The 14,362-nt window shown below is 46.1% G+C and overlaps 1 protein-coding gene across 1 annotated transcript in view; it reads right to left on the bottom strand.

The window, feature by feature from the left end:
- The window catches only part of Usp4 (ubiquitin specific peptidase 4 (proto-oncogene)), a 41,669-nt gene extending 36,333 nt beyond the window's left edge, over positions 1 to 5,336 (bottom strand). Inside the window, exons 1-2 of the mRNA XM_013028056.1 lie at positions 5,193 to 5,336; positions 2,465 to 2,592 (exon numbers count right to left, since the gene is read on the bottom strand). Of these exons, the coding sequence (XP_012883510.1) occupies positions 2,465 to 2,592; positions 5,193 to 5,293 (229 nt within the window). The 5' untranslated portion in view covers positions 5,294 to 5,336. The remainder of the gene's footprint in view (positions 1 to 2,464; positions 2,593 to 5,192) is intronic.
- Positions 5,337 to 14,362: the final 9,026 nt, after the last annotated feature.

Below are 14,362 nucleotides of genomic sequence, written 5' to 3'. Positions count from 1 at the left end.
TCATGCATGCAAGGCAAGCGCTCTACCACTGAGTCAACTTCCCAGCCCCGGTGTGAGATTCTTATCTCCAATTAACCAGCAAAAAGCCAAAAGTAGAACTGTGGCACAAGTGGTAAAGTACCACTCTTTAGCTAAAAAGCCAAGAGAGTAGAGGCCCTGAGTTCAAGACCCTTGTACTAGTACAAAAAAAAAAAGGAGGAAAAAAATAGCTGAGTGTTATGATACACACCTATAATCCCAACTACTCAGGGCTTGGAGACAGAAAATTGAAAATTAAAAATTGAAAATTTGAGCCAACCTGGGCAAAAGCAGTGAGTCCGTATCTCAAAAACAAAATAAAAGAGAAAGGCTAAGAGAATAGCTCAAGTGATAGAGCTCTTGTCTTATAAGCTCAAGGTCCTGGGTTCAAGCCACAAGTACTGAAAAAAGAAATTTTAAAATAACCAGTGAAGTTACATTTATTTTACCAAGAATCAGGGACTTCACCTGTTTGTTTTTGTTAATTTGTTTTGTTTTGGACCCAATCCAGAGTCTCAAGTGCTCTACCAAGTGCTTTACCACTTAACCACCCAGCTATAGCATTCTTAGTTTTAAACATTCTCAGTCAAAGCTCAGACAGAAGCTGGGCACTAATGGCTCATACCTGTAATCCTAAACTGAGATATGAGGATCGCGGTTCAAAGCCAGCTGGGACAGGAAGGTCTGAGAGACTCTTATCTCCAATTGTGGCTCAAGTGGTAGAGTACTTGCCTTGAGCTGAAGAGCTCAGGGACAGTGCCCAATCCCAGAGTTCAGGTTCCAGAAATTGGGGGTGGGGAGGGGGTTTGGGGGGTAGGCAGTCTTTTTAACATGCTATACAAGCCAGATACCAGTGGCTCACACCTGTAATCCTACTCAGGAGGTTGAGATCTGAGAATCACGATTCGAAGCCAGCCCAGGCAGGAAAGTCTGTAAGACTATACTACCACTAAACTACCCTCCTCCCCCACCAAAAAAAAAAAAAAAAGCTGGAAGTAGAGCTACTGCTCAAGTAATAGAGTACTTGTCTTAAGCAAAAGAAATTCAGGGACAGCACCCAGGCCCTAAGTTCAAGCCCCAGGAACTGCACCAAAAATTAAAAAAAAAACTAAACATTCAACACCACCTACCACAGACAGTCAACATTCCAGAGATCAGAACTAGACTGTAGGAGTTTGAAACACTTTCTCAAGGGAGGACCTAGGGAAGACTGATCAATTCCCACCAACAGTACTCACAGCTAAGCCAGTGACCGGCAACACCCCACTCTATACCCCATTCTAAGTTTAAACAGTAGAAGTCACTGTTCTCTAGACCAGTGAAGCCTGGAAAGTATCCACAGTGGAACAAATCGTCTCTAGCTCAAGGCAGATAATGATTTAAAAAACCTTTTTCAAAGCTGGTTAGGGGTGGGCTGGGAATGTGACTTGGTGGTAGAGTGCTTGCCTAGCATGCATGAAGCCCTGGGTTCGATTCCTCAGTACCACATAAGCAGAAAAAGCCTGAAGTGGCATTGTGGCTCAAGTAGTAGAGTGCAAGCTTTGAGCAAAAGCAGCTCAGGAATAGTGCCTGGACCATGAGTTCAAGCCCCAGGACTGGCATCAAAATATATATATATAAGACCTGTGCTTGATCCCCACATTTTTAAATTTCCAGCTGGGTGCCAGTGGCTCAGACCTGTAATTCTAGCTACTCAGGAGGCTGATATCTGAGGATAGCAGTTCAAAGCCAGCCTGGGCAGGAAAATCTGTGAGACTCTTATCTCCAATTAACCACTAGAAAACTGGAAGTGGCGCTGTGGGTGAAGTGACAGAGCACTAGTCTTAGGGTGAAGAGCTGAGGGACAGCGCCCAGTCCCAGAGTTCAAGCCCCATGACCGACAAAAAAAAAAAAAGGTTAATTTCCAAAGTTTCGATTTCAGAAGAAATTTCAAATGATACACCCTTTTTTTCCTTTCTGGATATTACTAGTCTAAAACCTGAATCCTCTAGCAGAATTTGCAGAGATAGAGAAAATTTAAATGGCATACACTTGCACTAGTTTAGACGCAATGAACTGAGGTAAAAAGCAACTGAAGGCTTCCTAAAGACCTGCAAGAGTTTCTTTTTTTTGTCAGTTGTGGGGCTTGAACTCTGGGCCTGGGCTCTGTTCTTCAGCTCAAGGCAAGCGCTCTACCACTTGAGCCACAGCGCCATTTTCAGCTTTTTCTGTTTATGTGGTGTTGAGAAATCGAACCCAGGGCCTCATGCATGTGAGTCAAGCACTCTACCACTGAGCCACCTTCCCGGCCCCACCTGCAAGAATTTCTATGGATGCAAGTTGAAAACACTCATTTCCATCTCTTTATACTAGGAAAGGGCAGGATCACAATGTCCATGTTAGAGGTAACACACATCAGCCACTGCCCACATGAACATTCTGCTAGAGAAGCAATAGGATACTATACCTGAAAAGAGTCCGGAGTTGTCTATTGGCCCAGGAAACAAGTTATGTTCACCCACATTGTACATGTCCCAGCTATCGAAGCCCACATACTTCTTCCATTGCTTGAACCACCGGCTGTCAATAAGGTACCTAGAGAAACACAACAAGTTATTATAGCCAAAAAACGGAGGTTACTAGCTTCTGAAGCTACAACTTAATTTTCTCTTTATTCCAGTGCTGGGGATAGAATGAGGAGGCTCTTACGTAGTAAGTATTCTACCACTGAACTGTCTTCCCAGACCCTTTATCATTATTTTTTTATGATCCTCCCATGTGGAGAATATGTTAACCTCACCACAAAATATACACCCCAGAGTGGGACTAGGAGCCAATAGGATGGATAGCCTTAGACCAGTCATTTATTAATGGAAAATGATTGCTAAAAGAATAAGACAACTCAGGCACCAGTAGCTCACACCCGTAAAACTCAGGAGGCTGAGATCTGAGGATTAAGGTTCAAACTAACCCAGGCAGGAATGTCTCTGAACTCTTATCTCCAATTAACCACCAAAAAGTAGAGTGGAGCTGTGGCTTAAGTAGTAGGGCAGTAGCCTGGAGCAAAAAAAAAATCTCAGGGGCAGTGCCTAGGCCATGATCTGAAGCCTCAGGACTGGCACACCATGCACGTACATGCACATACACACATTCACACACACAGAGAAATATGATTATAAAGTATCATATATTTCTTTATAAGTCAGAAGGAAAAAACACGATTGCATTGTCCTTCAAATTCAATAAAAACATCCCAAGAAATCAAGCAACTTCCCAAACAGCTCAAGGATCCATAAAATACATGCCCATTCTTTGCTTTATTTATTTTTTTGGTCCAAGATAGGGACTTGAACTTGGTACCTGACACTTTCACTCCTTAGCTAGCACTATATCAACTGAGCTATGATTTCAACCCAAACATGTCAATTCTGTAAAACACTGTTTTTCCCACCAATCCCTTGAGCAATAACTTTTTTTTTTTTGGGGGGGGGGGTTGGTTGTAAGGCTTGAACTCTAGGCCTGGGTGCTGTCTCTCAGCTCTTCATCCCAAGGCAAGCACTCTATCACTTGAACCACAGCACCACTTCCAGATTTCTGGTGGTTTATTGGAGATAAAGAGTCTCACGGACTTTGCTGCCTGGGCTGTCTTTGAACCTCGATCCTCAGATCTGTCTCCTGAGTAGCTAGGATTACAGGCATAAGCCACCAGCACCTGGCTGACCAATAACCTTTATATACTTTCACTGGGTGAGTTTATCTTAAACTCCTTTTGCTTCTGCAAGGCATTCTTTATGTATCGCCCATTTGCAGAGTAACTTCAAAAGTACCTCTGGCCAGGTGCCAGTTGCTCACACCTGTAATCGGAGCTACTCAGAAGGCTGAGATCTGAGGATCACAGTTCAAAACCAACCCCGGCAGCAAAGTCCATGAGATTCTTATCTCCAATAAAGGACCAGAAAACCAGAAGTGGTGCTGTGGTTCAAATGGTAGAGCACTTGCCTTGAGCCAAAGAGCTCAGGGACAGCGCCTAGGCCCAGAGTTTAAGTCCCATGACTGACCAAAAAAAAAAAGTATATGTTTGCCTTGCTTTTCATCTTGACTAGACAAAGATGAACACCATAAAACTACACCTGAGGACTGAAATTGTGGCTCAAGTGGTACAACGCCAGCCTTGAATGGAAAACGCAAGAAAGGAAGGAAGGAAGGAAGGAAGGAAGGAAGGAGGGAGGGAGGGAGGGAGGAAGGGAAGGAAAGAAAAGAAAGAAATCTCCGATCTCAACCTTGCTTTTCTACTTTAAATTTCTATACACCCCCAGGATCCAGGCTACCCTATTATTTTCCCTAGATAACGACCAACATTAATTATTTTAGTTTTTGTACCAAGCACGGGGCTTGAACTCATGGCCTGTCCGTGAGTTTTTGTACTCAAGGTGAGCACTCTACCACTTGAGCCACAGCTCCACTTCCAACTTTTTTTGATAGCTAATTGGGATGGAGTCTCACAGACTTTTCTGGCTTCAAACCAGGTTCCTCAGATCTCAACCTTCTAAAAGAGCTAAGATTTACAAAGCGTGAGCCACCCGGCGACTGGCAGCACTATTCATTTTTGACACGTGATTCCAAAACAATCAGAGAGGGAAGGTCGGAGGGGGGGGGAGAGGTCCTGAGACCATCTGACAACTTACAAAGTATCAACTTGGGAGCTTCGCCTCCACTCCCGGGAGCCACAAAATTGCTACACTTCGAACTTGTCAGGAACCTAGGTCCGTATAAAGTTTGGACATCTTTTTGCCCAAGGTCACAGAAAGCCAAGTCCCGGGTGGTAACGGGCCGTCGCCTCTCCCCGGCATATTCTCCCCTACTTTCCTAGGATCCTACATCCCCTGTCCCGGCCTGGCCCAGGCCTCTGTGGGGGGCCCGAATGGGCTAGGACAGCGCCCCCACTTCCAGTCCCAGCCACACGGTACCTGGGCTGGGGTGATTTTTTTTTGGGGGGGGTTCCCAAGTTAGGGACGGAGGTCTGGTCACTCTTTTAAGGGTCATCAAACAAGGCCCCCGACCCCGCCCCTTCCCAAGCAGAGAAATAAATAAATAAAAGGGGGTGGGGGGGGTAGGGACTTGGCCTAAGAGCCCAGAGAAGCGTCGGCCCCACGCTCTGCCGAGATGGAGGAAGGGGCAAACCAGGAAGTGCTCACCACTGCGCTCCCCGTTGGAGCGTGGTCCTCATCAAGGCTCCGAGCTCGGACTTCTGGGTCTCTACATCCGGTCGCTCACAGCAGCCTCGGCCTTCCGCCATCTCGTCCGTCGCCCCGGCCCAGCCGGCCCGGACATCCGCCTCGCGCACAGCGTGCTCGGAGGCCGCGCCCACGCACGCACGCGCACCCACACACATACATACACACACACACACGCACGCACGCACGCACGCGCGCGCGCGCAGGCATACGTGCTCCTGCGCGCCTGGCCCTACCGCGCACGCGCGCACGCGCACGCGCACGCACGCCGTCGCCGCCGCCGCCGCCCTCTCGGGCGCCCTCAGCTTCTATCTTTCCTCGGCGCCGCCATCCGCTGTGGAGCGCCCCCGCCCCCCCCACCTCCCGCAAAGACGGACGGAAGAGGGATGGACCGAGTGACGCGGTGTCCGTCCGACCCTGCGTTCTCTAGAGGTCTGGCAACAATCCTCTCAAATCCCCTCAGACACGCCATCCTGATCCATAGGGGTGTGTGTGTCTGTCTGTCTGTCTGTCTGTGCCGGTCCTGGGGCTTGAACTCAAGGACTGGGCGCTGTCCCTGAGCATCTTTTTTGCTGTACTCTCACCCACAACGCCCCTTTTGGGCTTTTTGGGGTTCCTTCTCACAGAAAGCCGGACACCGGTGGCTCCCGCCTGTCATCCTAGCTACTCAGGAGGCTGAGATGTGAGGATCACGGTTCAAAGCCAGCCTGGGCGGGAAAGTCTGTGAGACTCTGATCTCCAATAAACCCCCCTCTCCGAAAACCGGAAGTGGCGCTGTGGCTCAAGTGGTAGAGCGCTCTGGTCTTGAGCTGAAGACCTGAGGGACAGCGCCCAGGCCCAGAGTTCAAGCCCCACGACTGACTCCAAAACATAAAAGCCTCACGGACTTCACTGCCCAGGTTGGCTTCGAACTGCAATCCTCAGAACTGAGCCTCCTGAGTAGCTAGGATGACAGGCATGAGCCACCCATGTTCTGGGTTTTTGTTAGAAATATACTAACTCATTGGGACCAGGACTGGACGGTGTGGTCAATCTTGTCATGAACAGTTGTATCAAACAAACTGAACCACAGAATCATTTGCCCCAGGGCAGTTTTTTGGGGGGAGGGGGAGGAGAGTTCCAGAGGTATGTGCTCCATATTAGGTACCCAGACATCTTAATTTGTCCCCACCACAAGATTCCATTTACTTTTTTTTTTCTTTCTTTCTTTTTTCTTTTTGTCAGTTGTGGGGCCTGAACTCTGGGCCCTGGGCACTGTCCCTCAGCTCTTCAGCTCAAGGCTAGTGCTCTACCACTTGAGCCACAGTGCCACTTCCAGCTTTTTCAACTCATGTGGTGCTGAGGAATCGAACCCAGGGCCTCATGCATGCAAGGCAAACACTCTACCACTGAGCCACCTTCCCAGCCCCAAGATTCAATTTTCTAAACTTTTCCACTCTATGTTGGACACATTAAAAACATACAGCCCTCCTGCTAAAAGGAAAAGTCAACCCAGATGAAGGGAAAGGTGGGCAGCTAGTATAGATGAGTCTATATTCATTTGTCTACCATTTCCTGCCCTCATAGAATACAGCAAATAAGCCAAGGACCAGTGGCTCATACCTGTTGTCCTAGTTACTCAGGAGGCTGAGGTCTGCGGATTGCAGTTCAAAGCTAGCCTAGGCAGCAAAGTCTAGCTACTAAATAGCTAATAGTGCAGCTGTGGCTAAAGTGGTAGAGTGCCAGCTTTGAGCAAAAAAAAAAAAAACCTTCCAGGCCCTGAGTTCAAGCCCCAGTACCAGCATAAAATAAAAAAAGGGAGGGCAAATAAGACCCATTTCCTGGGGTTAGGAGTATGGCTCAGAGATTGAGTGCTTTTTTGGCATGTACAAGGACCTGGGTTTAATCCCCAACATTCTTTACCTCCTCCCACCCCCCCTCCAAAAAAAAAAGTCCAAGTTCCCTTTCTGTGTAACAATCTTAGGTCTTTTGCAAGTTCTCCAATTGCCAAGAAGTGTGTGGCAAGAACTATAAAGGGTGTGAACCCAAAGCTGTAAGAATGCCAGTCAACCCCAAATGTAAGAGGCCACCTTTGATTTGAGTAACATTTGAACATGGCTTTGAAAATGTTGGAAGCACCCAGATGCAGGTAACTCCTGCCTGTAATCCCACCTACTCAGGAGGCTGAGATCTGAGGATCTCAGGCAGCAAAGTCCACAAGATTCTTCTTGTCTGATTAACCAGCAAAAGCCAGGTCTAGAGGTGTGGCTCAAGTGGTAAAGCACCAACCATGAATGAAACAGTTAAGGGATATATCCAGACACTAAATTCAAGTCCCAGTACACACACACACACACACACACACACACACACATACACACACACACACAAACACACGAGAGTCAGAAGCCTAGAGATGAGGGTACATGTTACAGGAGGAGAGACTGGAGGAAGCAGAATAAAAGAGACTTTATAAAGTAGGACAGGACAGAATCAAAGAGAGATTTGATCAGATGAGCCAGGAGCAGAGTACTAAAAGAACCTAAGAGGATCTAAAACCAGGAAAGAGGCCAGAAAGACTTAATGGCTTACCAATAATGGCAGGAAGACCTCAGAGGTTTTAGAGCAGAGTCAAGAGAGGGTACCTTAGGGTACTTAACTAAACCCACAGTTATATGGCTTGGGCAGAGATCCATTAGGAATTTCGTACTGTAGCTTTTTAGGGAAAAGGCACTGGGGGGAGATGAACTACTTTCAGTGTTTGAAATCCAGCCTAGAAAACCTTCAAAAATAGGATGAAATACTGGCTTCTCAAAACAGAATTCTTGAAGTCAGGTTCAGAAAGCATATTCTGCAGTCTTAATTCATGGAATGGAAGCCAATAACATCTGCCCAAACTTGTTCATCAGGTGCTGGTAGTGGAAGGGAAGCTGGCCAAATAAAGGTAGGCTAGATCATTGGAGAAGATACACTACTATTATGTTGGCTTTAGGCTAATTGGTTTGTTTTTGTTTGTTTGGGTATTGAAGATTGAATCTAGGGCTTCAATCAAGCTAAGTGCTTTACCACTCAGACTAGTTTTGGATCATCAAAATTAATTTATTCTCCCTGGTATGGCTATTTGGCTTGCATGGATAACCAAAGCCTCTTGCTAGCCAGGTAGACTACAGGACAAAGTAAATGTGGAATTAAAGCTGTCTTGAACAGAGCACTAATGGCTCTCAGGAAGCTGAGTTCTGAGAATCACAATTCAAAGCCTGAGACTCTTATCTACAGCTAACCACCAGGAAGCTAAAAGAGGCGCTATAGCTCCAGTAATAGAATGCTCCTGAATTCAGACCCCAGAACCAGCAAAAAATCCAAAAACCTGCCTTGAGATCTGGGGGTGGTTGTGTGGTAGAGCTCAAATGGGTTTGAACTCTAGTATCTAAAAAATAAACATAAAAACAATAGTTAAAATTATTTTGGGGCTGGGAAAGTGGCTCAGTGGTAGAGTGCTTACCTTGCATGCATGAGGCCCTGAGTTTGATTCCTCAGCACCACATAAGTAGAAAAGGCCAGAAGTGGTGCTGTGGCTCAAGTGGTAGAGTGCTAACCTTGAGCTGAAGAGCTGAGGGACAGTGCCCAGGCCCACCCAGAGTTCAGGCCCCACAACCAACAAAAAATAAAAAAAAAAAAACATTTTGAACCTGGAATAGTGTTATACATGTATAATCCCAGAACTCTGAAGACTGAGGCAGGAGGATCCCGAGTTCAAAGCCGGTCTCGGCTGCATAGCAAGATTTTTGTCTCAAAAAATGGGGAAATATTAATTGCCTTGAGTGATTACCTATGGTACTTAATCCCCTGCAGATCAGAGAAGGGGTTCAAAAGTGTAGCCCGAGGCATAGTGCTTGCCTGTCAGGCTCAAGATCATGGGTTCTATCCAGCATTATAGGACTCAATCCTGACATCACTTCTATCTATATTACTTGTCTTGTTTTGTTTAGGAGACTCATAATCCTCTAGCCTCAGTCTCCTCCATTGAGTACTGGGATTACCACAGTACTTGTGAAGATTCTATGAAACTGTGTAAAATGTCATCAAGTTCCAAACACTACTTTTGCTCCCGTTATTTATGGGAAAAGGAAGTTGCTTACCAACAGACATTTGTTTAGAACCTACACTAGAGGCTGGCTACTTCCCTTTTCCTTTTTCTTTGGCGAGGGTGGGGGACAGTGGGTAGCAGTTTCTTTGATACCATTTATGGAAGTCTTAAGGAAGTAGGACTAGTCTTCAGTAGCAATAGGGGACAAAACTTAATTCTAAAAGTGAAAAATTTGGAAAGTATAAGGCAGAAGCTTTTCAGTTTCAGTTCCTAAAAAAAAAAAAAGTTAATATCACAAAATACCAGTAGTTGCTAGGTGCCTGTCGCTCACCCCTGTAGTCCTAGCTACTCAGGAGGCTGAGATATGAGGATCTTAGTTCAAAGCTAGGCTAGGAAGGAAAGTCCAGAAGACTCTTGTTTTGTTTTTTTGTTTTGTTGGTTGTGCAGCCTAAACTCTGGGCCTGGGCACTAGCCTTCAGCTCTTCAGCTCAAGGCAAGCACTCTACCACTTGAGCCACAGTGCCTACTTCTGGCTTTTTCTGCTTATGTGGTGCTAGGAATCGAACCCAGGGCTTCACGAATGCAAGAAGAACACTCTACCACTGAGCCACCTTCCCAGCCCCCCAGAAGACTCTTATTTCCAGTGACCCACCCAAAAACTGGAAGTGTTACTGTGGCTCAACATATTAGAGTATTAGCCTTGAGCAAAAGAGCTCAGGGAGCCAGGCACCAGTGGCTCACACTTATGATCCTAGCTGTTCAGGAGGCTGAGATCTAAGGATTGAGGTTCAAAGCAAGCCACGGCAGGATAGTTCCTGAGACCCTTATCTCCAATTAACCACCAGAAAACCAGAAGTGGTGCTGTGGTTTTAGTAGTAGAGCCCTCACCTTGAGCTGAAGAGGTCAGGGACTGCACCCAGGCCCAGAGTTCAAGCCCCACAACTGACATAAATAAATAAGTAAATAAATGCAGGTAGTTAAAGTGCAAGGATTAAAGTGAACTTCATCTTTAGAAGATCAACATTTCCAGAGTTAACCCATTTATACTTTGGTCATTTTTACTCAGCAGCCAGTTTGGAAGCTATTTGCTCTCTCATTTGCCATACTCCAACTATTGTTTCTATTCTTGAACAAATTCCTTTCTTAACATGTATAATGTTTCTTATAGGTCACATATTAACCTATATACTGAAGAAAACATACTGACTTGAAGAATCTCTCCATCTCTTGGGAAGAGAAAGGTAAGTGGATAAATAATGATATGAAATCCATATATGATTATTTGAAAATACAAGGGGGAACCCCTAAAGAGCTGCTAGTCCATGAAGAGAGTGGAAAGAGCTGGAAGAGCTTAAAAGTATCAGAAAGGTGTTCCAAGGTAGTGCCTGTCATCTGCGGAGACTTTTTTTTTTGCTGCCCCTGAGCTTTATTTTTTTTAATTATTTTATTTTATTTTATTTTGGGGGGGGGTCTGGTCGTGGGGCCTGAACTCTGGGCCTGGGCGCTGTCCCTCAGCTCTTCAGCTCAAGGCTAGCTCTCTACCACTTGAGCCACAGTACCACTTCCGGCTTTATTCTTTTTGCTTCTGTGGTGCTGAGGAATCGAACCCAGGGCCTCATGCATGCAAGGCAAGCGCTCTACAACTGAGCCACCTTCCCAGCCTCCCCCCCACCCCTCCCCGAGCTTTTTTGCTCAAGGCTAGCACTCCAACACTTTAAGCTAGGGCACCACTTCTGTTTTTCTGGTGGCTGATTGGACATGAGAGTGTCAGGGAATTTTCTGCCTGGGTTGGCTTCCAGTCATGATCCCTCAGTTATCAGTCTGAGTAGCTAGGATTATAGGTGTAAGCCACCAGGGCCCAGCCCCCTTCACTCCCCGACTTCTCTAAACCACATCTTCCTGCTGCACTACACAGCTGAGGGGCCCCCAAAACAGAAGCATAGTCTGATGTCTATAAAATCCCACTATGCAACCTTCTTTTGGTACTAGGGCTCAAACCCAAGACTTTACACATGGTAGGCTGGTGCTTTTCCTGAGGGTAAAAGCACCTACACCTCCAAGCCTAAAACACACACACACACACACACACACACAACTTTGTTTAAAAGGGGTGAATGAGGGAATTGGAGTAGTAGAGTACCAGCCTTGAGTGGAAAAAGCTAAGCATGAATGTGAGAGTCGGGGCTGGGAATGTGGCTTAGTGATAGAGTGCTTACCTAGCATGCATGAGGCCCTACATTCAATTCCTAAGCACTACATAAGCAGAAAAAAAGCCGGAAGTGGTGCTATCGCTCAAGTGGTAGAGGGGTAGCCTTGAGCTGAAGAGCTGAGGGACAGTGCCCAGGCCCAGAGTTCAGGCCCCCATGACCAAAAAAATAATGAGAGTTGAGGCTGGGAATATGGCTTAGTGGTAGAGTTCTTACCTAGCAGGCATGAAGCCCTGGGTTTGATTCCTCAATACCACATACACAGAAAAAGCTGGAAGTGGTGCTATGGCTCAAGTGATAGAGCACTATCCTTGAGCAAAAGAAGCTCAGGGACAATACCCAGGCCCTGAGTTCAAGCCCAAGGACCATAACCACAGAGAAAAAAAAATTGAGAAGTGATTATATACATTTATAGTCTTGGCTGCTCAGTGCTAGGTGGGCTTGGGAAAAGGGGAGAATCACTTAAACCCTGGAGTTTGAAAACAAGCCTATATAACTATAAGACCCTACTTCAAACACTAGTTGGCTCATGCCCATAGGGAGGCTACACAGAGAGTTCAAGGCTAGCTACTCAGGAGGCTGATCCCAGAGAATGATGGTTGTGGTTTGAAGCCAGCCCATGCAGAATAATCCCCAGAGACTCATCTCCAATTAACTAACAAAGACCAGAAGGAGGTATGGTTCAAGTGAGAGGAGTACCTGCTTTGAGTGAAGAAACCCAGCAAGAGCATGAGACCCTGAGTTCAAGCCCCAGTACCACCAACAGTGGATATGGGTATTTGATTGTATGTTGTTCCTGCTATTATAGGAGTAACCTAGGGACTTGATAGGAAATAACAAGAGTGAGTGATTCAACTCTGGAGACATCCGGTCCCAGGGCTGTGCTCTCTATTAAGTAACCTAGTGGAGAAGTATAGGCTTACACGAATGTCCAGGGCCTCTAGCTGGGGAAGGAGTGAAGAGCCTGAGCTACCAGAACAGAATAGAAAAACAGAAGATTCCAGAGAAAGATCTGACTGATTGCCCACATAGTACTTACTAGTTTAATTAAGAATTCTTGGCTGGGAATGTGGCTTAGTAGTAGAATGCTTGCCTAGCATGAATGAAGCCCTGTGTTCAATTCCTTAGTACCACATAAACAGAAAAAGCCAGAAGTGGTGTTGTGGCTCAAGTGGTAGATTGCTATCCTTCAGCAGAAGTTGCTCAAGGACAGTGCTCAGGTCCTGAGTGCAAGCCCCAGGACTGGCAAAAACAAGAATTCATAATGTAGCTAGGTACCAGAGGTTCATGCCTGTAATCTTAATATCTCATGAGGCTGAGATCTGAGGATCACAGTTTGAAGCCAGCCCAGGCTGGAAAGTCTGAGACTCTTACCTCTAATAAACTACTCAGAAAAAGATGAAGTGGAGCTATGGCTTAGTGGTAGAGTACTAGCCTTGAGCAAAAAGAAGCTCAAGGAGAGTGCCCAGGCCCTGAATTCATGCCCCATGATAGGGGTCAGGGGAGCATAATGTCTGGGTATGAGGACTTTAACTTTTGTTTATTTCCAAATCATAGTTTTTGTTTGTTTGTTTGTTTTTTGTTGGTCATGGGGCCTGAACTCAGGGCCTGGGCGCTGTCCCTCAGCTCTTCAGCTCAAGGCTAGCGCTCTACCACTTGAGCCACAGCACCACTTCCAGCTTTTTCTGCTTATGTGGTGCTGGGGCCTCATGCATGTAAGGCAAGCACTCTACGACTGAGCCATCTTCCTAGCCCCAGTTTTTCTTTTTTTCTTTGTTTAGTACAACTGGGAATTGAACTCAAGGCCTTCCACTTGCTAAACAACTATTCTACCACTTTAGGCAGGTCCCAGCCCGGCCATGAATTTTTTTCCTTTGGGCTTGTAATTCTAGCTATATTCCTGTCTGGATTTGCTTCTCCCAAGTTATCCTTTTTATACACTTGACTAGCAATCATAAAGCACACATCATAGCAGTCAATCTTTTTGTTGTTGTTGGTGGTGGTTGTAGGGCTTGAACTCTGGGCCTCTGTGCTGTCCCTCAGCTCTTCAACTCAAGGCGAGTGCTCTACCTCTTGAGCCACAGTGCTGATGGTTTATTGGAGATAAGAGTCTCACAGACTTGCCTGCCCGGGCTGGCTTTGAACTGTGATCCTCAGATCTCTGCCTCCTGAATAGCTAGGATTACAGGCGTGAGTCACCAGCACTCAGCTCAGCAGTCAACCTCTACCTGAACTGCTAGCCTGACTCCTTTAGGTATAATTCTAATAAATAATGCTTTACAAAACAACAAAAACAAAAAATTTAGACAAAAATTACATGACACTACTCATAAAAAGTAGACACCTGCTAATTGGAGGTGATATCAAGAAGTAAGCAGTTTTTGACACCTTGCCTCTTTATTTATTGATTGCCAGTCCTGGGGCTTGAACTCAAGGTCTGAGCCCAATCCCTGAGCTTCTTTTGCTCAAGGCTAGCACTCTACCACTATACCCACAGCACTACTTCCAGCATTTTCTGTTTATGTGGTACTAAGGAATGGAACCCAGAGCTTCATGCTTGCTAAGCAAGCACTCTATCATATCACTAAGCTACCTTCCCAGCTCCCATCATGTGTTTTTTGAGATACGTGCGCGTGTGTGTGTATGTGTGCGTCAGCTTGGCCTGGAACTCACAACCTTCATGCCTCAACTTCCTGAATGCTAGGATTAGAGGTTTGTATACCAAACCTGCCTCAAGTTTGCTAAGCAGACATTCTACCACTTGACCTGTGTCCTGGTCCCCGTTTTACTTTTCTGTTTATTTGTTTGGTTTTGTTTTTTGGATCCGGTCGTGGGGCCTGAACTCTGGGCCTTGGTGC

Source organism: Dipodomys ordii, unplaced genomic scaffold (genome assembly GCF_000151885.1).
Source record: "Dipodomys ordii isolate 6190 unplaced genomic scaffold, Dord_2.0 Scaffold107, whole genome shotgun sequence".
NCBI classification, from domain to species: Eukaryota; Metazoa; Chordata; class Mammalia; order Rodentia; family Heteromyidae; genus Dipodomys; species Dipodomys ordii.
Note: the sequence above shows the minus strand (reverse complement) of the source record. Positions and strands in the feature narration are given on the sequence as shown.